The 25,360-nt window shown below is 26.3% G+C and overlaps 1 protein-coding gene across 8 annotated transcripts; it reads left to right on the top strand.

Moving 5' to 3' along the window:
• Nucleotides 1-277: 277 nt before the first annotated feature.
• On the top strand, nucleotides 278-23,397 carry LOC122855444 (POU domain, class 6, transcription factor 2). 8 transcript variants are annotated; one of them, XM_044156803.1, is made up of 13 exons: nucleotides 279-1,083; nucleotides 2,446-2,743; nucleotides 17,708-17,876; nucleotides 17,999-18,148; nucleotides 18,225-18,416; nucleotides 18,596-18,757; nucleotides 18,843-19,090; nucleotides 19,205-19,415; nucleotides 19,523-19,703; nucleotides 20,427-20,483; nucleotides 21,743-21,826; nucleotides 22,795-22,946; nucleotides 23,042-23,397. In XM_044156803.1, exons 2-13 carry the CDS (start codon nucleotides 2,468-2,470, stop codon nucleotides 23,161-23,163), a joined length of 2,004 nt encoding a protein of 667 aa, XP_044012738.1. In that variant the 5' UTR covers nucleotides 279-1,083; nucleotides 2,446-2,467; the 3' UTR covers nucleotides 23,164-23,397. The 8 variants fall into 8 exon arrangements, with proteins under 8 accessions (XP_044012746.1, XP_044012738.1, XP_044012739.1 ...); XM_044156804.1 differs by having other exon boundaries at nucleotides 281-1,083; nucleotides 22,810-22,946; XM_044156805.1 differs by lacking the exon at nucleotides 20,427-20,483 and having other exon boundaries at nucleotides 281-1,083.
• The last annotated feature ends 1,963 nt before the right edge of the window (nucleotides 23,398-25,360 follow it).

Below are 25,360 nucleotides of genomic sequence, written 5' to 3'. Positions count from 1 at the left end.
TTTTCACCACCACTCGATTTTACCCATTACTATTTTCACCCATCTTCTATAGACCCTGTATCCTCATCCCGTCACTCTTACCACCCGGCTCGCTACTTTGTGGAGGAAACTCGGACTCTCACAATAATGATAATAATAATAATAATAACAATAATGATAATAATAATAACAATAATAATAACGTGAACTCACGACTAACTTGCAGCCCACCCTCACATATTGGCAACGCCCTTTGGCACGCCTCCGAGACCCCTTCTATCGAAATTGCACTGGACAAACGAGAGGCGGCAAACTACATCAACGTTGTGCGGCTACCTTAGCATAACCACCGTTTGCAAATCTACAGCATAACGCAGCCAGACTGCGATACGTGTTGTTCAAGAAAGAGTTATTTCCAGCTAAAACATTTAAGTACATGACAGATTAAATGTGCTTCGAAATATAGTCAAAATATTCAAACAACTTTTAAAAGGATTAATTTTTTTTATGTTTTTTTTTTTGATAATATTAACATTTATGTAAAAAAAATTTCTTAGTGATTAATCTAAAATGTGAAATTGAACTTTCATTGTTTTTATAAATAAATTACAAATTGTGGTGGGAAAATTAATGAGTTTTTTATATTTAAAAATTGAAAAGCTCAAAAAAATATTTGCAAATTATAGACATGTGTTGTGATAAAAAATTAAAATTATAAATAAATATATAACTATGACTGATTTAACAAATTTCAAGATTAAAAAATTGCACTATTTCAACAGGTAACAGTTTAAAATATACTCATGTTTGTGTAATAAATTATTTGAACAATAAATAGTGTTTAGTAAATGATCATCAGTCACATAATATAAAAATGAACTATTAAATAAAAATAACATTCTATTAATTTTTAATATTAGAAAATAATTAAATTGTGTGATTATATGACTATTGTGTAACTATTAAAAAGTGATATTTGACAGTTTTAATTAACATTTAATATTTATTTTACAACGCGAGTTTTTATTAAGCTATTAATTTTAAAATGCAAAATGCATTAGTAATTACACATAGATGAGACAAAGCTCAAGCAACTCTTTTCTGGTAAGTTAAAATTATAATTACATTTAATAAACGATAAATAATTAAAACAACAAATTTTATAAAAAACAAAATATTTGTTATTTAAACAGTGTACACGTGGTTGTATTTTTTTCTGTCAAAGTCGCAGAGCTTTTTCCAACAAAATTATCTCTGCGCAGATATTACATAATATTCTGAATTAATTAAAAAATAAAAATTACAAATTGCACTTTTATTTGAAAAAAAGTTTGTTGTTTTAAATAAAATTATAATTCATGAAAATATAAGAATAAATTTTCATAGCTAATGTTAAATTAATTTTAGCGAAATAAAAATATAAAAATTTGTTGCGCTTGCGCTGTTATTATATATGTAGTCTTTTCAAATATTTTATTTATACTTGGCTACTACACGTGCTCTCAAATACCAATCACTGTACACACCAGGAATACATGAATTGAACGTACAAGTCCGAGGGCTACTCGGCTAGTAGAACTCATTTATCGAATTTTTCCACACCGTCATTCAACCACGTGTTACATGATTATCATTATGATGACTTGTGAAAGAGAGATAGCCATAATATATTGACTCGAGCTTTAAACATTTTTTTTTTTTGTTGATAATATTTATTCGATAATTCCTAATGAATATTTATAGCTAAATAAATATTGATATATTAAATTATTTCAAAAAAAAAAAATTAATGCACTTGTCTTTAACCACAAATACCAGTCAAAATAAATTTTTCAAATTGTTTATAATTTTGTACTTGTAAAAAAAGCATTAAAAAAAATTTTTTTTTCAATGAAATTGGGAGTTTTTTCATTGATATTTAAATATATTTGAGCAATTTTTAAAATTGATAAACTTAAATTAAAATTTACAAGATTTTTTGTAGAAGAAACTGTTGATTGTTAGTGTATGAGAGCTTATTAAATTAAAAAAAAAATATAATATAAAGGTCATATATCGAAGCCTTACATTAAGAAAAAATTAACAGACGCATCTATCTGCGTCAGAAACAGAGAGAGAAACCAACTAAAGATTACAGCTTGAGGCAAAGTGGGAGGTTAAAAATTCCCTTCCATAATTATTTTTCTATCTAAATGCATGACCGTAGGGATAATCTCAACCCAAGACTTTATCTGGTTTCTCTCTGGGTTAATAGTTAACACATATCAAGCCGGCGCTAGCGTTAAAGTATACATCAAGTTGACCATGCGCAGCTTTAAATCGCGCCAAAATTAGATACATGTAAGATGATATGATACTTGATACTCGTGTTATATGCTTTCTACAATTATTGATCATAAAATACAACATATCTTTAGCATATATTTATTATTAATAATAATAATATTGAGATAAATTTTGTTATAGAGGCTCGAAATGATCTGTTGACATGGCAGAAGGTTCAGCTGAAGAAGAACAGGGTAATACAGCTGCACCAGCAACACCACCGTCAGATTTACGTTCATATAGCAATCATTCATCAACTTCTTATTGTCATTTTCAAGACTTTCAACCTCAAACACATTTTTATCGTCAACAATCAAATATGTTGGCGACACCCGTTCCAATACGGCATGGCCGAAATAATTTACTATCTGATTATATAAAAACTGAAAACACCATGGACAACACACCATATGATTTTCCACTTAATCTTAAAAATGAGGTAGGTATTTCATTGAATCTTCATTTAATATATAAATAAACTTTTAAATAATCAATTTTTGCAAATAAATAATTTTTTTTTTAATCGTAAATATTGCCTGGTAAGTATTTTCCATCATAATATATTCATTTTTGATTTTTTTCATCAATATAAAATTTTCTGTTCGAAAAAAATGACGGTATTTTGAAATTTATTTATCAGTACATCGATGTAATATCGATTTTGATCAGTGGCGCTGTTTTCGTACGGGTAGTTTTGTAAATTTTGAATTTCTTTCGATTAACAGTAACGACGTGAAAATAAATATTATACAACACTCAAAGAAAAGCACAGAAGTGTCATTGTGTATGTATATTAAATTATTTAAATTAAATAATTAGTGAAATAATTGAAATACTGAAATAACAATAAATAATAAATGAGAATATGCAAAGTGCTTTTACAAAGTGATCGTGTTGACCCACATTTCGATCGAAGACTAAGAAAAATAATAGAAATTTCAGTCCACGCTGAATATCATGTTTATAATAATAATTCAAAAAAAAAAATTGAATCACTTGTTTAATATATGTCGAAGTAGTTTTTTTTATTTAGTTTTAATTTTTTTTTGTGACAATCAAAAACATTACTTTGTGCGGTAACCAACATGATTATCAGTATTCTATTGAAACTCTGACGCAGTTATAGAAATGCTTATCAAGAGTCTCATCGATTGTGATAATTACTTTTGTGGTCGAAAATTTAACCACGATTTCAATGAGTTGTGGCTTTTCAATTCGGTAAGCACCTGATCTCTTATAGCTTGTAGCAATTTTATATGTAACTTGTAAAAGTATACATTAACAAATGCTATTTATTCATATGAAAATTTTGTTTGATATGTCATATCAAATTGGAAAGGGAATTCAATTTTGAAGAAATAAAATGCTCTACAATATTGCAAAGTTTTCATCTTTCGAAAAGAGTTTGATATAGCTGGCGAAGAAAGCCTGAAAGTTTGTCAAAAAATTTCGACAATCACATAGATCGATTGATGAGAAGAATTCAAAAATTTCTTGGAAACTTTCTTGTCATATTACAGTTTGCCAAGGAAATTTATCATCCAATAGATTGAACACTCTAAACTGACTGAAAATTGTGAGTAAAAGCTGCCCAGCTGCAAGAAAAGTGAATTTATTCACTCGATACAAAAATTAATTCACACAGAGTGAGGGTCAATAGAATTTGCATAATTATTTATATCAAAGAAACTTTATCGAGAAGCTTCGAAAATAAAAAATTATATATTTATCAGAAAATCGTATATTGTACCTTATAAATATTATAATTGTTAATAATACTAGTTAATAAAACATTTTAAATGAACCAAACTAATTTATATTTTCCTCATCCTTTCAAAGTAATCAAAAAAAATAAAATAAATATAAAAAATAAAATTAAATAAAAAAAAAAACCTTGAATGTAAAAATGATGATCATTTTCCAATGACCCAGTCATCAACAAGTCAATTGATATACAAACATCATTTCGATAAAGAATTTTTTTTTTTTCAAAAATAATTTCAAAGTGTTAATTCTCGATTGTGGTGGAATATTTTTTTGCCAGACGGTTTCTATGGCAACTGTGCGATAAAAAGATTCGACACAGTCGAGAATCAAATAACTGAAAATTTTATTTACTTTTTTTTTTTTTAATTTCATATACAGTATTATCAAAAAAAAAAAAAAAATTATTTTCGATTATCGTCAGTCAAATGTCGTAACGCCTTGTTTCGATATTATCGATTATCGTCGTAACACTTTACATGTTTATTTCGAAAGAAGATAAGATATCGTTTGTAAATTATCGATTTCACTTAATTATAAATAAAACGAATTGGAAAAAATAAAAAAAAAAAACTTAAAACCTCATATACAATGTTTATTTGTTTGTATGATAATATTTGAATTAGTTGTTGCAATTATTAACTTGCACAATTAAAGTTATATTTCTGTAAAGAAGTAACTTTTTTCTTGTTCAATGTTTACCCGGTAATATTTAGTGGTACAGAGGTAAAAATAAATTCGTATTCATGTACGCTCATACAATACGGGTATGAGTGAATGAATAATACCTTTTTCGGCTGTAATTTTTTATCAGTACCCAGCACTGTGCGCTTTAACGAATTTCTCACACTCTGTCTATTTGGTTATCCCTCGCTTTTGGTCCTCCCCTTACCTCCTACAGTCTGCCCCGGCTCGCTCCACTCTTGTCTCTCCACATTTCGTCCATCGACGATTTCTCCTCCATATCAGTGCTCAATCACATTTGCAATGCATTTTTGCTATAAAGCAGGATTATAATTGCATCACAAGCTCAAGTCACGAACAAAAAAGCAACTTCCAGCATTGCTGTTGCCAAGTTAGTGTGAGCATTATTAATATATATTGCAAAATATTTATATATGTATCTTTGTGTGAGCCTATATATATGCTACACGCTGCATATTATTATATTAATCATCATTGCAGATGCATGCGTGTATGTACGAAGAGAGCGCGAAGGCTCAGTTGAATGATTTTAGGAAGTAATAGGCTGAGTTGCGGTTTAATAAACCATAATGAGCTTATTAATTTATAAATTGATAGAATTCATGCAATGATTGGAGAAGGGCAAAGGGGGGAGGGTTTCATTAAAGATTTATTTTTAAAAAAGTCAATCATTCTATATTATATGATGATCATTGTGTATATAAAATTAAACTCTTGTTCAAATGACAAGATGAATGCGAGGAACCCTACATGTACAAAGAACATGTATGTTCGACCCTTGATTAAATTATTTTTTTTTTTTTTAATATAAATTAATTAACAATAATTAAATTAAGATGGCTTTTTATTTAATGATGTTTTAAATTTTATAGTTAATAATATCAAGAGCTAAAAAGAAAAAAAAAATGATGTCATAAATATATATTGACGAAAATGATTTGATAAATATATCGATGATTTAACTCAAATGGTAAAATATGGTAGGGGAAATTAAGCATTTTGTGAAATAAAAATTTACGTAGATATTGGCACTTTTTAACGTTATATATATATGTATAATATAAAAACATTTTCATTATATTTGTGTGTATACATAGGTCAAAAATATTCAAAAAATTCTATCTATCTTTAAAATACACGTAAAACGTCAATACGAACGATTCTGCATTTGTGCCGCTTATAAATGATATTTATTCACGAAAAAAATACAATGAGGAGGTACAGGGTAAACGTACGAGGCAGATGACCACGAGTAAAAAAAAGGAGTGAGATCAGTATAGGGGGAGGGTCAACATAGATGGTAGTACGGGGTTCGGAGAGAAAAGAGACGCGTCTCCCCGAAAAAAAATCCATACAATCCGATCAGAAACAATACATAAAGCCGTGTGAATATTTGATTGTTTGTACTTTACATGTGTGTGTGTGTGGGTGCATGTATATATTGTATATGTGTGCTAAAACTGTACGAGAACAGCCTGGATTCGAAATGAGCGATGTTCGTTTCTAGCCGGAATTAATATCGTTCATGACCGGTTTCAGCACGTATAGCCGCAATTGTATTTGTACTTATTTTTATCATTAATAAGTTTTTGCATTATTTTTACAAGAGATAAATTTATTATATCAAATATGATTAATATATACGTGAGTCATTGGATCAGTATAGCTAGTAGCAAGTGGCTATTTGAGGCGAATAACATTTTTTTTTATTATTATTGATAGAAGCTTTGAGCTTTTTTTAAAAAATTATTTTAATTAGTCAAGTTATATGCTCTGATGAACGTTGGAAAATCTAGTTCGATTTTTCGATCGATGATTTGCATACATAGCTTGGATCCAGATGTCGCGTCACTCGCTATATATAATATATAGAAAAACTGAATGTATAATCTCTCGAATAATATAAACTTGAATTAAAAATTTTTTTTTGTATTTATTTGATTATTAATAAATAAATTTTTCATGCATGGTATTGGACTTGGACTCGTCTTGTGTGACATCCATCTGGCTGAGCCACATCAATAATTTTATTTCAATTATAAAAAATAAATATAAAACACTGATTTTAATTATTTACAATTTAAAAAGTTTGAAAAATAAATAGTTGACAAAATGAGATGTCATCGGACGAGTCCAAGTTCTATTCCATGCATGGGAAATTTTTTTAATTTTATTTAAATTATATAATTTATGTCAATTACATTTCCAGCGAGCTAAAATTTTGCTTAGCTTTTTTTTATGACCAAAATATCGATCAAAAATGAGACAATAGTTTTTTCATCTCTTCCATTTGTCTAGTATGTTCATTGTTAATTAATTTTCCAGTCAAATTTTGTTTGCAATATCTTATTATGCTAATAAAAATTTTAAATTGACAGTTACGTAATGATTTTCGGTAGAATAAATATTTCCAAAAATAATCATAGACATATAGACTTGGATATATATGATATAATCGTGCTAAGGAACTAATTGGGGAGTTGCAAGTGCGATCAAAATCAGTCGGAATCTAAATTCCTCCTCACTTCCTATCATTGTTCTGGAATTCCATGTATATGATGCTCTGAAGTCTTGCTGCATGCTTTACCAGGACGTAATTTTCTAGGTGAGGTCTAATCATCTCTCAGCAAGGTATTCAAAACATACCACTCTCTGCGTTATCCTGCTATTTGTATCTAATCATCAGTTCCTTCCTTACGTGGACCTCATAAAAATAAAACTCAAATAATTTTATCACCTCGGAATTTAAAAGCTAAAAATTGTCATCATTGCTTAGATTGTTGCGCGTCCACAATCAATTTACAATCTACCTTTTATTTTATATTACAAAACAATATTCGTCTTTGTTTTTTTTTTTTTTTTCCCTGTGTAATTTAGATGAAAATTAATTTACTTAAATTTTTATTTAATACGTACATAGTTTCGATAAATTGTGAGAATCATGAAGCCACAAAAGATCACATAAAATATATACGAAATCATATGAAAATGTTGGCTTTGGCATGAGCATTATGAGCACTAAGTTTTTCACTGCGATTCTTTTGCCTGATATAGAATTTAGACGAATTAAAAAATTTTAACAACTCGCGTAGTCGCATTCAATTTTAAGCCTGAAACCGTATATAACTCATTCGTGTCTGGATACGTGTATTAAATTATAGAAAATCCAAAAAAAAAAGCATTATACAGATGTAAAATAAATGTACATCGAAGCAACATAACCTGTCTGCCGAAAAAATTATTATTCTCTCCTCAAAAATTAAGGAAGTAACTGACAATTAATTCAAAAATTTATAAAAATCATTTAAACTTAAAAAATTTGTTATTTAAATTAAAAATAAAATTATAAATTATTTGCAAATTATTTATTGGATTTTTAAATTATTAAAAATTCAAGAAAAAAAATTTAATTTCTATTTTTTTTTTTAATTAAAAAAAAATTAAAAAACAATAAATATTATTAATTTTAATTATAAAATAATTGAAATAAAACTTTTGTCAGCAGTTGTTTATTAATTTACAAACAAATTAATTGAAAATTGATAATTCTATGCTTTTGCTGTATCTATTTGGCGCTAGTGTCGCTTGGTTTTAGCCCTATACCACAACTCCCCGCTCGGGTGTGACTCCACAACCTCCTTAATTCAAATTAGAATCGATTGGACAGTTCAAAAGTTTGTCTGGCATAAGAACCAGACAGAAGATATTTTTAAAAAATAATATTTTCTTTATGCAATTATTACATGTTTCAAAAATTTAATTATTTTTTAACAAAGAAATCAATTTTATTTGATAATTAATTATTGGATAAATAGATAATATAATTTTATGGGTACTCTGGAAAATTTTAACTAATAAAGAAAAGTGCTTTAAAAGGTTGCTGGTCATTTTAGAATAAAAAAAAAAAATTCAACCTCATATAAACTCCATAATGAACACAAGAAAAATATTTCGTTAGTTAATGAAACTTGTAACAAGAATAAAAAAAAAATAAACTCTCTCAGTAGCTTGTGTTTAAATTTGTATATATTTTAGCTGTTTTTTCTTTTAAATTTTTTTTTGCTGATGACGTGGATAGCCCAAAATTACGAGGGAGAGTTTTGGGTTTACGAATGGTTTCTCAGACTAGTTTTCAGCTCAGTTGACCCGGTGGGTCGATGGGCAAATATAAGCTAAGTAAAACAATTGATTGCTCTGGAAACTATAGTGTTAGACGGTGGTGGTCAGCAAGTGACAGAGACTTAAGTAGAAAGTGAGGCAAGAGAAAGAGATTGTGGTGGTACTGGATAGTGTGGGTTAAGGAAATAGGAATAAAGCTATCGAGACAAGTCCAGGGAGCAAACTAAAAAAAAAAAATTAAAAATAAATTTAAAAAAGAATTTACTAAGTTTGCACATAGTTACTATAGCAGCAGCATTTGACACAATCATTCCAATTACTTTGATGATTACAATGCCTTATTAAACAAACACTTGTAAACTTTTTCTTTTGTTATCATCAAATTTATTTATAAATTTTTTTTCAACTCTCAATCACTAGTCAAGTATAAAACAAATAAAAAAAAACTATAGTCAACTTTTTTTCTCAATAGACGTATATATTTGTTGTTAAAAAATTGATAAAAATTTTGTTATCATTTGACTGACAAGAATCGTAAAATAGCAAGCCGGCAACACTGTCCATTTTGTCACTTAAAATCATCTATCCTTTCATCTATCTCGACAACCCGATCACTGTTTTCCGGCCCAACTGCCTTAAACACTTGGCTATACATAAACAATTATTTTCTCGAGTATTTTTTTTAATACTTTAACTCTATCGCCATCGTTCGACAATCACACCATGAATAATCACATTACACGATCGAACTAAAACTTTTTTTTTTTTTAGAAATTTTTTTGGGGTGGATATTGTGTTATCTATGACACTGTGGCTTTCATAAATAATTTTTTTTCTTTTTTTTTTTTGAAACAGCCTAATATATATATGCAGTATGCATTCGAGATTATAGCCAAATCAGACAATACGTAACACAGACTTTTTTAAAAAATATATACGAGCTAGATTGTTGAATTTTTTTATCGCGATAAATAGAGACAATAGACAATAACTAATAAATATAGCGAAAAAATATATTATTAATATTACTAACAACAATTACATTTGTTAAATTTATAAATAAATAAATAATTTCAATGTAAAATTTAATTTTTATAATTTAACAATATGCTAGTTGTTTAATTTGATATGAAAATATATGAAAATATAAATTAGGGTGATTGTCTATGATAATAATATTCAGAATAATAGTATCAAGATCATGTCTTGGTTATTTTTTATTTGCTCTTTCAACACTCTCGCCATTTACGCTAGGGTAATCTTTTGTAATCTGACAAATTTCGCTCGGTTGGCCATGTACACTTCAAACCAGAAGGTTGTTACAAGTTTTAAACTTATCGAACATTGTTAACAGCTAATAATAATTTTTATATTTTATATAATGGATTATCAATATCTTGAAAACCTCACGAATAATTGTCAAATATTAATTGACTATTTAAAATTATATTACTAATTAATTTTTTCAGCAATTTAAATGTTATTTAATTTCTTTTAAATTGTTCATAATATAATTGTTTTTAAAACAAAAAAAAACTTGTTATTCTTTTGATGAAATAATAATATTTATTTAAAAAAAATTATCCATTAATTTAGCGAGATAAATTGTGTAATGATAAAATTTTAATAATTAAATATCTTAAAGATGTCATTTGTCATCTTCAAAATACTTTTCAATTTAAAAACTCTTCAATTTAAAAATTAAAGTATATATAGTTGAATAAAAATTTGAGTATATTATACATGTTATTTTAACATGGTAAAATAAAAAAGTCAATGTGTGGTTCTCTTTATCACTTGGCTTGATACAGAGAAGTAACTTTTAAGCCCTGAGGCAGAATGAATAAAAAAAAAAGAAGAAAAAAAAAAATTTAATTGTTCACTATTCTAATGTATATGTACTTTTTATGTACACATAAAAGTGTGTATATATATTTACTTTTAAAATAAATACATGACACATAATATAAATGAAAATAATAAAATAGTTTTTTCAATTTTTTATAAATTAAAAAAAAACTAATTTAAAAAAATATTTATTTATTTATTTAAAGTCATCTAATTAGGTCGATATCCGTTTTAAAATCATTCAAACTCATGATCGGTTGAAGGGTTTACGATAAACAGTATCGAAACCTTCTCTAGGTAGTAATGGTGCTCATGCCACTGAGTTGGTCACCCTTCGTAGCGGCGAGCCTGCCTGACTGCTGCTACCTCATTTGAATTTCTAATTAGGAAACCTCCATGCAATTATTGGATTAATGTAAATTACGAGAGCTGCCTCGGTCTATACTCACGCAAGTTCCACCGATGTTCTAGGGTTCCATGCTCGCTCTCTCATGAACTACATCTTCTCTCATACTATCATGTATTTCCTATTCTTGTTTCACCCTTTCTCCAACTGCAGCATTTCTCTCCTCTTGCACCCCAATCCTCCTCTACCTATACCTCTGTACATTCTAGGCCCCTCCCAGCAAGAGCTATAGGAATAATTAAAATCCGTTGATTAATATGTAAATTTAATAAGATTACTGTTTTAGGAATGCCCGATGTAGACAAGTTGGCTTGGACAGCTTTCTCATTTGGGAAACACCCTGCCTTTCGACATGTTTAATAAGGAGTCACACATACATAAATACATCTTTATAACTCAATCGAATTTTATAAATATATAAATATGTATATTATTTTCTATAATTCATATAGTTTTTTTTAATGTAAAATATTTTTTTTTTTTTTCATTCACTTGGTAACACGCGATCGTCAATCAATACAATCATCAATATATCCAAACAAATTATTCAACTAAAATTATATACAATTGTTTAGGTGATATTTATTTAGAAATTTAAATGTAATATTAAAAATAATATTAAAATTTAAAAGAGCAATATATAGTCTATGGTTTGTGAATAAAATTATTTAAAATATATATCTATACAATATAGAAGGTAGACAACTGTTTAAAACACCTATACAATGAAAATGAACTTAATTGAATCACTGTCCGAATGTATAATATATATAGTTTGCATAATATTATAGAACAGTAGAGGTTGCCAGAATATTTCGATACTTAATCTACACGATGCTTGAGATCTCTCACTGCACTAAGAATTTGAGAACCGTGAGTTGGGAATTAGATATACAGTAATGTAAGCAGACCTTTGTGTGGTATGAGGGTTTCTGGTATGGTCGTGTATACTCATAGACTGGTTAGTCCTCTACAATCCTCAAACCATCTTCTTTTTTTTTCATATATTTTCTTTGAAATTTAATTGTTAAATTTTACTATTTTATATATGTAATTAATAATTATAAATTATTAAATTTAATGACAATTTAAAAATAGTAAAAATATTATCAAGTTTTTAAATTATATCTAGTTTATTTAATTTATTTGGGATTTTCCAATTGCCCAAAGTCATTATTTGATTTATCCCCAATATTTTAAATGACTAAATAAAAATAATTGAATAAAATTTACAGTCCCTGAGTGGATTCGAACCACAAACCCTTCAATCGAAAAATTCAAACTTTATCTTCTTATCTAGACGACTTAATTCATTCAAAAAATAAATCTATAATTTTATTTTTTTGCTAAAATACATTCTACTCATTACGCTGAATTATTTCATATTTAAAAAAAATATAAATTTATTTTTTTTTTTGAGAAATAAAAAATATAAGAAAAATATTTTTTGTTGTATTTAAATAATGGCCTGTTTACATTTAAAATATTGATTAAATTTGAAAAAAAGGCTTAAATAAATTTTGTAGACAATAAAAAAAAAAGAAGAAAATAAAGGTAATGTTTTTTAAAAAATGTTGGTCTATCTATAAGGGGTGACGATCTGTATGCGCTCGAATTTTCGGGGTGAACGCGGCTGTCGCCACGGCTCCGGGAATTGCTGCGATAAAAGTTAATTTTTTTTTTTTTTTCGTTAAATTCACAGAGCCTTTAAAAATCAATATGTTCAAATAATTTTTTTTTCCATACATTTTTGCATAATTGTAGCGAGTATATATACATTTATATTATTTTTTCGATAATTTGTTTATGAAAATAGTTGTATTTTCAAAATTGCGGCCTTATTTCAATTTTCTTTTGGGAGAATCTCTGCGCTAAGTGAGGAGTCTGTATATAGGGGTTGATAAAGAGAGAACAAAAAAATGCGCACGCCGATTGTATACTCTATCAAACTCATTTGAATATACATGTATATATTTCTTATGGCATTTCGCACGCACTCATGAAGTCTTCAATTTTTTATCACTCTTTTCTCACTATCCCTGTGTCTTTGGCGAACGCAAAAATAAGAGGGTCACGTACATGATTTTTTTTTTTTCAACAGCTAAAATAAAAATTTAAAATATAATATAGCTTTTATTAATTAAGCTACATGACAATTATTGCTAATCAGACTAGAAAAAAAAATAATAAAAAAAAATAAAATCCATTTATCTATTTTCCAACTAATTTTTTAAACAAAAAAAAAAAAAACCTTTTTCACAAGCAACATTTAATTATTCATTTTACAAGTTATTTTTAATTAAAAATTCAACAAATAAATAAATATTATTTTTATTCTTTTATTCTCTCTCTCTTTCTCTGTTGAAAAAAAAAAAAAAGAGTTAAAATCTCCGGGAATCGATTTTTATTTATATGCTATTATTATTTGTACTAGTAAAAAATCAAAAATATATATTATATTTTTTTATATCAACGAGAAATTTTTTTTTGCAAACGAGGGGGACATTGGAGAAACAAAGAGAAGTAAAAAAAAAAAATTAAACCATGAGTGCGTGTGAAGTATGTTCTCTCTTTTTACAAACCCCAACTAAACACAGAGGTTCTCCGACAAAAAAAAAGAGAAAAATTTAAATGAGCTTGCAATTTAGAATTATGACGATATCTTACAAACTAATTATAAAAAAAAAAAATCATTAAATTTACAATTAAATTCAGATAATAATGTAGAAAAAATAAAAAAAATTCCTCTTGAACTATTTTTTATTGAAAAAATTAAGCAACAAACACTTAACATTTTAATTATCGTGAAAATTATGCAGGAAAAATTGAAAAAAAAAAATAAAAACTCATTTGGTTTTACCGAAATAATCGATCAATTTACTTGGCTTAAATGCAATTTTTTTAAAAATCATTATTTCTTAAATATATCAGTGATATTTTTCATTGATAAATTTGATTGTTTATTAATGATTTTTTGATCAATTAATTATTAAATTTAAAAAAAAATTAACCAGCCTGAAATACAAGTTATTATGCCGATAAGAATATCTAATACAATGATGTTGAAGTACACAGAAAAAATATTTGCAAGTACAATTAATCAGAGATTTTATTATTCATGAAAACTTATTCATATTTATGATTCCTTCCATCTATACGAATTTGTATTTATTACTTGTATTAATGCATATCCCAAACTTATTGTGATAAATTATTATCGAACAAAAAAATATACATTATTTATCTCATTTCGCCATGTTTATTGCAAAACCTGTTATATTTTTTGGATATTAATTTGATATTATTTTTCACTTTAATAATCCATATACAATTTAAATTAAAAAAAAATAAATTTGTAAAATTAAATATAATCATTTTTGGCTATTGCAGCTGCCCATAAGAGTGACTTTTTCTTAATTGATTAAAAAAAGAAAAAATAAAAAAAAAACTATTTCTTATACTGTTTGTAATTAACCGGCTATTAACTGTGGTTGATAACCGGTTAATAATCTACTCGAATCACTAATGTAGAGACACAAGGTATGCAGGAGATTGCAGACGCTAGTTGGATAAAGAAAAAATAATAAAAAGAGATCGACAACAGGTAAAAAAGAACGTGTAAAAATATTTTAAAAAATTAAATATGATAAATAAAGTTGTAGAAAAAAAATAATATAAAGAAAAAAAAAAAACAAAAAACAAGTAAATTAAATATCAAGAGAAAACACAAAAAGGAAAATAAATTAAACAGAAAAAGTTTATGATAGAATGAATGGATAGAATATTGACATTAATTAAAATATGTTATAGAAAATAATAATACAAATAAAAAATAGTATAAATTATTTTACAAGGGGGGTAGATGTAGATGATTGTTAGGGAGCAAAAGGCGCATGCGTTGATGATGTTGAGATGATGGGTGGTAGTGTCGACTGTCGAGTCGACGGGTTATTACAAAGACAAGCCAAGGCCGAAGGCCGTAAATATATACATATATTTTCAAAGAGCTATGAACATACTTATTCAACGGAAATGTTCGTCCCTAAATAATATAATTATTATTTTTTTTTTTTAGTTTTTCGATCTGATTTTGCCTCCCCCTCAAACCCTTAATTTTAAGGGATGATTATCCAGCAGATTTCATTATATGAACAATCATCTTTCACAGCTGGATTTTTTAGGGACAATTGCAATTGATGACACATCACTCTCTCTAACGATAATGAAAAAGGCAATTTTTTAAAAATAAAATCTATCAAACATTTGAGGCTTTCAGGAAATAAAATATTAACTTGAAAAAATCGATATAATTAATCAATAAAATAACAATTAATAGATACAATTTAAAAATAATAAAAATATTTGAAAAAAGAAAAAAAAAATAATAATATATAATTTAAAAAATTATTTTTTAATTTTAAATTGTTGATAAATTTATATACAAGAGTTTGATGATTCACCAATCAAGCTAAAATGTACCTCCAGTATACAAATGCCAAAATATGATAAACATTTCTTTCATAAGTGGGTAATACCCCTTCGCTCTGAAGTTGGCCGACCCGGGTCAAAACATTAATATCGTGAAATGAAGCTCATTTACATTTAAATAAGGTGGCTTGAGTAAGAAGGAAATCATCAGTGAGTTAGAGAGAGAGAAAGATAAAATTATATAGAGAAAGATAGAAGAAACAGGAGAGACAGTATGAAATGAAAAACAAAGGGGTTAGTAAGAGGAGGACTTTAGATGAGCTGCGACGTCCCTGGCAAACCCTCGGACGTAACACACCCCCAAGTTCTTCGTCAGCTAATTACATTCACAGACAAAGCAGCCTTAGCAAGAAGGGTCTAACGCTCCCTATATATATTCGCATAATACTAGTTCGCAATGACCGTGTGATAACTGCAAGGTCTCCCCTGAATCGTCACTTACTATTCGCTATTCATTTTCATGTCTATTTATTTACGTTAAAAGACACAACTACTAAAAATAATATTCTATTTATTTCAATGTTTCAATCAATTTATTTATTTCCACCTCTTTTCTTCATCTAATAAACGCTAATATTATTTTTTTTTTTTTAATTGTAAATTGTCACTGTTTTGTACTGTTTTTTTTTTTAAATATAAATAATTTTTTTTTTGTTTTTGTTTCATTTGAAAAATACACTAAATATGCCACTAAGTTTTGTTGAATAATTATCTTACCATTGTTCCACAAATCACTGGATAAATAAAATAATAAAAAATAGAAAAAAAAAATATTGTAGATTCAACAAAAATTGAAATATTACCCAACACACAGAATAACACATTTTTATAATTTTTTTTTTGGCCAGACTCACTTCAAGGGACTCTTACTCCAAGCGTTATTATATGCAGTTTATAGTTCCCCCTTCTAAAATATAAACCAGTCAGGCTACGTAGTAGGGGCAGAAAATATATACACAGAATTGTATTTGTAAAGTATGCATGCATTAAAAATCCTATCGTCGCCGAACGGTTATACTGTTCTCTGTTCACTCAATCCTTACGTACTTTATAGATCACTGCTCTCAATGCTGGTGCAATGTTAAAATTTTATTTTTCTTTTTTTTTTTCAAATACTTGACAAAAGTACATTTCAATATTGTTTTTAAAATTATATTGTACATTGTTATTTTCAGTGAGAATAACATTATAATTAGTACAAATGAATCCTTTTTTTTTTTCGTTCAAAAAAATAAACTAAAAATATTTTTAAAAAATTCTAAACATTAATTTTTATTACAATTGCCAATAGTAGGGGCAAAAAAAGGCAAATGTATTATCATATTTGACCTATATCTATGCGAATAAAATAAACATAAGATCAACTCTAAAAAAATAAAATTAAACTCAGCAAAAAATTTATTTCGATCGATAAAAAGTAAACAAATTAATTGTCAATAATTTCATTAAAATAAATAAATTATATTTCGATTTTTTATTGATCGAAAAGATGTATAGAAAATAAGATAATTTTTCAGTATTTCGAATGAAAAAATTAATAAGGATTGTTCAATGTATGTATGAAAAATTGAATTGACAAAATAAGCAAGAGCATGCTTGATAAGCGGTCGATGAGAAAACAGTAGTGATGATGATGATGTTACTTGTTGAGTGATCAATATGAGAATATAATAATGAATACGCTCAAGCTACTGAATGAGTTTTATCAAGTTCCACTTGGGGTATTTTTATATACCCCCGTGTTAAAGTTTCTCCCACTAAAGTAACTATCATTATCAAAATGCACGTGTTACTATAGCAACCCGGAGATAAACGAAGTAATCTTTCAAGTTTTATATATGTAATAGATAATGGCCACAGCGTCACTTTGGTTGACCCAAAGTGACCGTGAGCGACGCCACATGCTTGAACAAATTTTTCATGATAACTTTTATGTTTTTATTTGAAGATTATTCAATTTTTTTGATCTTAAAAACTTATGTAAATCAAATAAATGTTTGATTATTTGAAAAAAAATGTTTTCTATAGCCTTTTGTGTTTTAAATTTTGTTTTTTCTTTGAAATTTATTACAGGGAAGTGATAGAAGCAGTACTGGTAGCCCTGAACCAACGCAAGAAGAACGACATGAGCATCATATGTTTATGAAAGGAATCGAACATGTTCGAAGAAAACGAAGAAGTAGATCACCAGAATCTACGACCAATGCGAAACTTGCCAATGAAACATCAACCAATGGCAATCGTAAGTTCAAATTGTTTCGAAAAAAATTAGAGTAATACATCAACGGCTTTCGAAAGATTTTTAAAATAATTTTTTGATCGATTTTGAAGAGAAGTTTTTGACTAGAAAATTTTTTATTTTAGCCGCAGGTGTAGTAAGTTTACAAAATCTACAAAACCTTGCAAATCTTCCAAAAGTTGCTCCGTTACCAGATGGATTACAGAGTATGTCATCTGATTTATCAAATAATCATTTAATAAATACTCCATTAAACCTTACAGTGACCACGTCAGGTAAAAAAGAAAATTCATTGTAATTATAATTATTGATTGAATTATTTTTTCAATATGATATCGTTTGATTATATAGCAACAACTTTATCATCACCTTCAAGCACGACATCAACGCCACACCCTTTGCCTTCAAGTTCAGCTCCGGTAGCATCACTTGGACAATTAGAATCTCAACTACAACCAGTTGCATTACCTCAGTTTATTTTAACGTCAGGTCAACTCATTCAAGGAATTCAAGGCGCACAAATTTTAATTCCAACTTCTCAAGGTACTCGTCATAGCATCAAATAACAATTTATTAATTTGCTAGCTTTGATTCAATATTCAAAATAAAATATTAAATATATTTTCCATGTCTAAATCGTGATAAATTTGACAATGATTCTTATCGAATTCTTCCGAAGCCTATTGCCACAAAAAAAATGAAAACAACTTGTTTCTTTTTAGGCATCGCAACACAAACGATACTCACTATACCTGTTAATCATGTTACGAATAATCAATTGGTTAATTTGGCGTTGAGTAACGGTCAAGTTGTGTCGACGACATTGGCAAATCTTCAAGCAATTGCTCATCCACAACCTTTTATGAATTTACCGTCAGGCAATGGTATGAAAATATGATCAATCAAATGAAAGAAATAAAATTCTTTAAATTAAAATTTAAATGAAATGTTAATTATTTTTTCTGGTAGCCGTACCAACTGGTCAAAGTGGTGGTCAAGAATTAAGTCTAAATTCCGTAGCTCTTTCACATTTATTGGGTAATAATCCAGCGAGTCATCAGCTACTAAATTCGATGCAACAAGGACAACATCTTCAGAGTAAAGCTTCTCGAGCTCATATGGCACCAGCTTGTCCGGTATCACAACCACCACAGCTTGCAACTTCACCTCAACATGGACAACAGCACAATCGACATACGCTTCTCAATCATTACAAGGTATTTTAGCATTTTGAATATTAAAATTTCCGTAAAAGTTATTCGGTTTTTACATGCACACGGTTTTCATGCAAACGAGATAATATTTATTTATTAAAAATTACAATCATCCAGACACCAGATGAACAAGAAAGAATGGAACCATCACCACCTTCAAATAGTCCACCTATGTTTGCTACATCAACTTTGAATCGACTTGTTGCTAACAATGGAGAACTCACGATAACCACAACACATGGACCAGTCAGTGTAGGAATAAAATCATCACCGGGTAGTCAACACAGTGCCAAAGATGACGACGAAGATTTACTAAGCAATTCTTCACGTAATAATTTATATATAATTTAATGAAAATAATTTCGAAAAGTTTTTCTAAAAATATCAATCGAAATTTCGAAAAATATTATTAAAATAATTTTTTTTTTTTTACAGGTCAACCAACAATTAATGAAGCTACCAAAAATCTTGTTGATGGAATAAATTTGGATCAAATTAAAGAATTTGCTAAGGCATTCAAACTTCGACGATTATCTTTAGGCTTGACGCAAACTCAAGTTGGACAAGCTTTGAGTGTTACTGAAGGACCAGCTTATAGTCAAAGTGCTATATGCAGGTAAGCTCACAAATTGACAAAATTTATAAAATTTTAATTATCATTAATTGCATGATCATTTTATGATTATATCACAACAATACAGTTTTTTAAAAAAATATAAATTTGATTTCAACTAGATTTATCTCACAAAAGATTAGAAATTTTTGAAAAAAAAAAAAAATCATATAAAATTAGTAATAAATTAGTAAAATTATTCAAAATAATTTTAATATTTATTTATTACTATCGATTTAATCGTGTTTAAAAAATAATTCAATTCATTTTTTTTTTTTTTTTATAAAATTGAGACAAAGGTAGTTGTAATCAAAAGTTTTATGGCTTAAAAAAAAAATTTACGAATTTTAATTTAAATAAACTTGATAGTAATTTAAATAAATAATACCGTTAGTAAACCATCCGATAAATGTTATTTTGTTATTTTTAATTATTTCGAAAATGAATAAAATATTATTAAATAATTTTATCTAAAAATCGACATGATAATACAAAAAAAAAAAAATATCACTAAAATGGGGTTTAAATTAAAATGCTTAAAACACAGCTAATAATGAGAATATAAATATAAAAATTGTTGATAATATTGATGATATAAATTATGGATAAATGACAATAAAACGGTTATATAATATTTAGAATTAAATATACAGTATTAGTCGAAATGCACCAATAACGAAAGTATGATACATTAGATTAACATAACCATTGGTGATTATTCCCCAGTGCCCTGGCTTCCCAGATGTATGCTGCGTCACAGATTGCCTCTCAGCAACAAGCTATGTACGTTTATTTCTTATTCTATCTTAATTTATCGAAAAAAAACAAAATTATTCAAACAAAAAAAAATATTATCCATATAAGTTTAGTTAAACAAAAATTTTATTCAATTATTCTTGAAAATAAAATGTCAATTGTGCTTGAAGGAAAAATTATATACTTGAAAAAATTCGGACAAGTGTATTTTATTTTTCACGTTATTGATAAAATTATTCTTATCAGAATAGTTGTTATATGATACTGACATATTGTACAATTACACACAACACTGAATGATTTAACGCTTGGCGCTAAAAAAAATCGGTAAATATTTGTCGGATGATGAGCCGTAAATCAATATTAGAAATTTATTTTTCAATGAACAATCATTGTTTATTTTGTAAATATTAATACGTTCAAATTAATCATGCAAAAGCCAAATTAATTAACGAGAAGAATCAAAATTTCGCGCCATTAAAATATATTATTTAGAAAATTTTAAAGAAAATAAATTTTTAAAACCGTAAAAATAATAGAGCAAATAAAATTGCTTAATAAAAAATCTATATTTTTTTTGTTCTCAAATTGAAAGGAAAAAAAAAAACCATATTTTAATTATATTTATTGAATATAATAAAATTCGATAAATAAATAAATTAAAAATTTTTTTTTGAGAAAATGTTTTTTTAAATATCAATTGGTATTATTGATTTGTCGTAATAAAATTAATCGATTGACAAAATCTTTTATATTTATTGTAATAAAATATATTTAAAAAAAAATTTTTATATGCTTAGTTGAATATATATAAAATAAGTCTTTATAATTTTTTCCCAGTAAAATATATAATTATTCTGTGCTAGTTATTTATTTAAAAAAAAAAAAAAAAATTAATTGTCAGATTTTTAATGGATAGTGCATGACTGATAACGGTCAGTTTAAAATATAAGTAGAAAAAATGAATTACGTATTGGAAGAAAACAATCAAACGTTAAAACGGAAATAAAAATAATAAAAATATAATTTGGGTACTGAAAAAAAGGTCTTAAGAGATATCGATTTATTGAGAATATATAATTTTTTTTTTTTTGGGCTATAATTATGATAGTAAATCAAGAAAAATATGATGATAAATTTGATTAGTTCAGATATAGTTTATTTAGCCATCAAGTTATTTTTTGATATATTATAATTTATCGATTGTTAATCAGATCCAATACGAATTTTTTTGTTTTTTTTTTCGAAATAGATGTACCAATAAAGGAATACTTTTATGGCCTTAGGTTTGAAAAGCTGGATATAACTCCAAAAAGTGCACAGAAAATAAAGCCAGTACTAGCGGGATGGATGAAAGAAGCAGAGGAAAGGTTAGTTGCATTATAGCTTGAAATATTAAAAAACGTTTCCGATTTTATGCATCCATTAAAGAATTTCTTTATCGTTTTGCATTTAAACTTAAATTGGCAGCTGTTTTTATTTTCGGTCGATTGAGCTTAATGTAACGTTTATTTCAATTTTTTAAAATTAAAAATTCAATATATTATAAAATATTCAAATGCACTATAGATCGCGACCATTAAAAGTATTTTTTTTTTTAATTTTTTTTATATTACTGTAAATAAATGTAAAAAAAAAAAAATATTAAATAACAAAAATTGATGGATAAGTATGTGTCGAAATAATTAATAATCTACATTGTCATATTATTTTTTTAATTAAAAAAAAAATAATTTTCATTATTTTTTTTTTTAATTGACAATCTATCAATATATTAATTTAAATAAAATTTTCATAATTTGTTTGAAATAGTAAAAAAAAAAAAACATTATTTCAGTGAAAAAAAATTAAATTATTGCGTTTTTTTTTTTTCAAATTATTTTTTCGAAAAATTATTTAATTAATAAATATCGTAGACAGAGTTTTATGAATTAATGGCGTAAAATTATGATTCCTCTTGGTTTTTACTTGGCAAAGCAATGTTTCATCTCAACAAAAATATTTGGCTCTATTTTAAATTTAAATCATCATCATCGGTTCGCGCCAAGAATAATAATCTTCACACTCGTATAAAAATTTCCAACTTTATTTATTCAATACATAATTATTATAATATCGCGACACGAGATTTTACACTATTTTTTTTAACTGGATAAATAGATAAGTTAATTCGTTCTATGTCATCAGATTGTTTCTATCAATCCAAAAGTTTTTTCTATAGATCTACTGTAAAAAAAATTTACCAATAAAAAATTTACCAAAGGAAAAATACTTTTGCATAATAGAAACAATTCACCATTGATAATTTAAAAAAAATTCAGAATTTAATTCAAAAAAGTATGTATGATTGCAGATACAAAAGCGGCGCTAGTAATCTCACAGAATTCATTGGTGTTGAACCAAGTAAAAAAAGAAAAAGACGAACATCATTTACCCCTCAAGCCCTGGAACTTCTTAACGCACATTTTGATAAAAATACACATCCCACGGGTAATTACTTAATTTATTAAAAAATATAAATAAATAATTTAAACAATTGCTTTCACATATCGACTAATTAATTTCCCTTCTTTTCTTTTTTTTAGGCAATGAAATAACAAATTTAGCACAACAACTTGGATATGAAAGAGAAGTCATAAGAATATGGTTTTGCAATAAACGACAAGCACTAAAAAATACTGTGAGAATGATGTCAAAAACAGGTTGAACGTAAAAAATATATAAATCAAAAATTAGCTACAAGTCTACATTATTGTAGAAGCTTCACTTTAACATGTACAAATGCTAATAAAAAGTGAAAAAAATAAATCAAACAAAATCAAATCAGCTAAAAATGAAGATGAAACTTCCCATTTATAATTTGATCTAATTAATAATAGAACCAATGTACTTTAAATAACAAATACATAAAACTTTTTTTGTTTTGTATTTTTAATTGCTTAGTAGAATAGTGTATTATGTGTAAATAATTAATTATTGTGAAGCTGTAGAATTCATTATTAATTTATTATTTGTAGAGAGGGTGAAATTCCCAAGTATCAAAAGAAAAAAAAAAAAAAGAAAAGCAACAGTTGTGTTGGAAAATATATGTATATGAAAATTTGTATGATGTTACGAAAAAAAAAAAAATTTGTTTTAAAATGAATTAACAAAATAAAAAATAAACAGTTTTTCCATATAAGAAAAAAATAAAATATGAAACAATATTAAATAATGAAAATAAACCAATAAAATTATTGATAATGTGGTGCAAGCTAAAACAATTAACCAGTAATTTAAAATTTATTTAAAAAAAAAAAAAAAATTACTGCTGTGTAATAGTGCCAAATTGTGGATCATTGATAAATAAAATACGCATAAATTAATTTGTTTTTTTATCATCTCAAATTGTAGAAAAATATCATAGATTACATGAAAAAAAAAATAAAAAAAATAATGCAGCTTATCAAAATGACAAAACTATCACAAGTTTACATTAATTTTAATGTATGAAATATTTTTAAATTTACTAATTGTAATTCAATTTTTAAATTGATATTTTTTTTTTCTAACAATACGATCACAAGGCTCGTTAAAATTGTCGTTAAGATTTTATACATTTAAAATTGAGTGAATTTGTGATTTTTTTTGTGCAAAGAAAAAAGAAATGTATCAAAAAAAAATAAAAATAAATAAAAATATTGTATATATAATATATCTCTGATTAAAAATAGTTTAATCTAGATATATTTATGAAATATCATACAAGTCACATTTATGGTACTAATAAAGACTTGAGATTGAGCCTGATAAAAAGTCTACGATTTGTCATTGTCATTGAAAAGTTTCTTAAATGTCACTCGAATACATTTGTTCAATAAAAAAAAATCCCAAGTTAATTAACGTTAGTTTATTTTTTCTTTTTGTTTTCGAAAGAATTGTTTGCAGAAATAATTATTATTAAATTAATATCGAAATGAAATTTATTCTTTGACGACTAATGGTGTTGTTAATTTTGAATTTTTTAGTCTCGTAGATATATTGAAATTTAATACACATAGATTGTCATTCATCACATCAACCAGATCAAAAATAAATTAAATGAAAATGTACTGGCAACAAAAAAAAACATACAGATAGATTAAAAAATCATGAAACGTTTTTCATTAATTTTCAATAATCAATTTGTTTTTTTTTTCTGCATTTATAAGCTAAATTATTTAAACAAATATATTTAGTTTATAACAAATGGAAAAAATAATATCTTTTATTGTTAAAAATTTTCATCTATGAATTGGAGGCTAATTTTCACTAATTTTTTTAAAAGAATTACTAAATTATTTGGAGGTTTTTTTCTATCTAAAAATTTTATCATTTCGATATTGATAAATAAATACAATCTTTTGTAATTGCTTGATATATTTTGTTATTACTTTATGATTTGTAGAAAAATAAAACGAAAAAAAAAAGTAAAATAATTTTTGCTCTATTATAGATATAGACTGTGTGAGTTTCATCCCTTTTTGCTTTTAACCCTTGTCTATTCCAAATTGCCACTGCTTCAATAATACTCAAAACGAAGCTCCATGACACTCGGTCAATAAAACCCCCCAAGACTAAGGTGACAGCAAGTATTGATTAACATTTAATCCAGAGAACTTAACCAGTGTATACTACTGTTGACGATAAATTTGGCCCTAATTTTTTTTTGTACTATTCCAATATTCCAAAATTAACAATTTATAAAACCTAAATAATTACAAATTAATTTGTAACTATGTGCTACATCAAGTCTATATTATTTTTAATTATATTATTTTTATTTAAATAATAAAATTTAATAATAATCATTTGAATTTTCGGGTTAAATCATGTTTAAGTTATTTTTTTTATAAATTAAATTTTCACTTACCTTACACGAAAAT

Source organism: Aphidius gifuensis, linkage group LG4 (genome assembly GCF_014905175.1).
Source record: "Aphidius gifuensis isolate YNYX2018 linkage group LG4, ASM1490517v1, whole genome shotgun sequence".
Classification (NCBI taxonomy): Eukaryota; Metazoa; Arthropoda; class Insecta; order Hymenoptera; family Braconidae; genus Aphidius; species Aphidius gifuensis.
This window is presented reverse-complemented; position numbering and strand designations above follow the sequence as displayed.

Excerpts from the sequence above, each read along its gene's own strand:
- LOC122855444 (XM_044156803.1), top strand. The coding sequence starts at position 2,468 with ATGGCAGAAGGTTCAGCTGAAGAAGAACAGGGTAATACAGCTGCACCA. Across the intron at positions 17,877-17,998 it reads AACATCAACCAATGGCAATC|CCGCAGGTGTAGTAAGTTTA; the intron begins GTAAGTTCAAAT and ends TTTTTATTTTAG. Across the intron at positions 21,827-22,794 it reads ATGAAAGAAGCAGAGGAAAG|TATGTATGATTGCAGATACA; the intron begins GTTAGTTGCATT and ends AATTCAAAAAAG.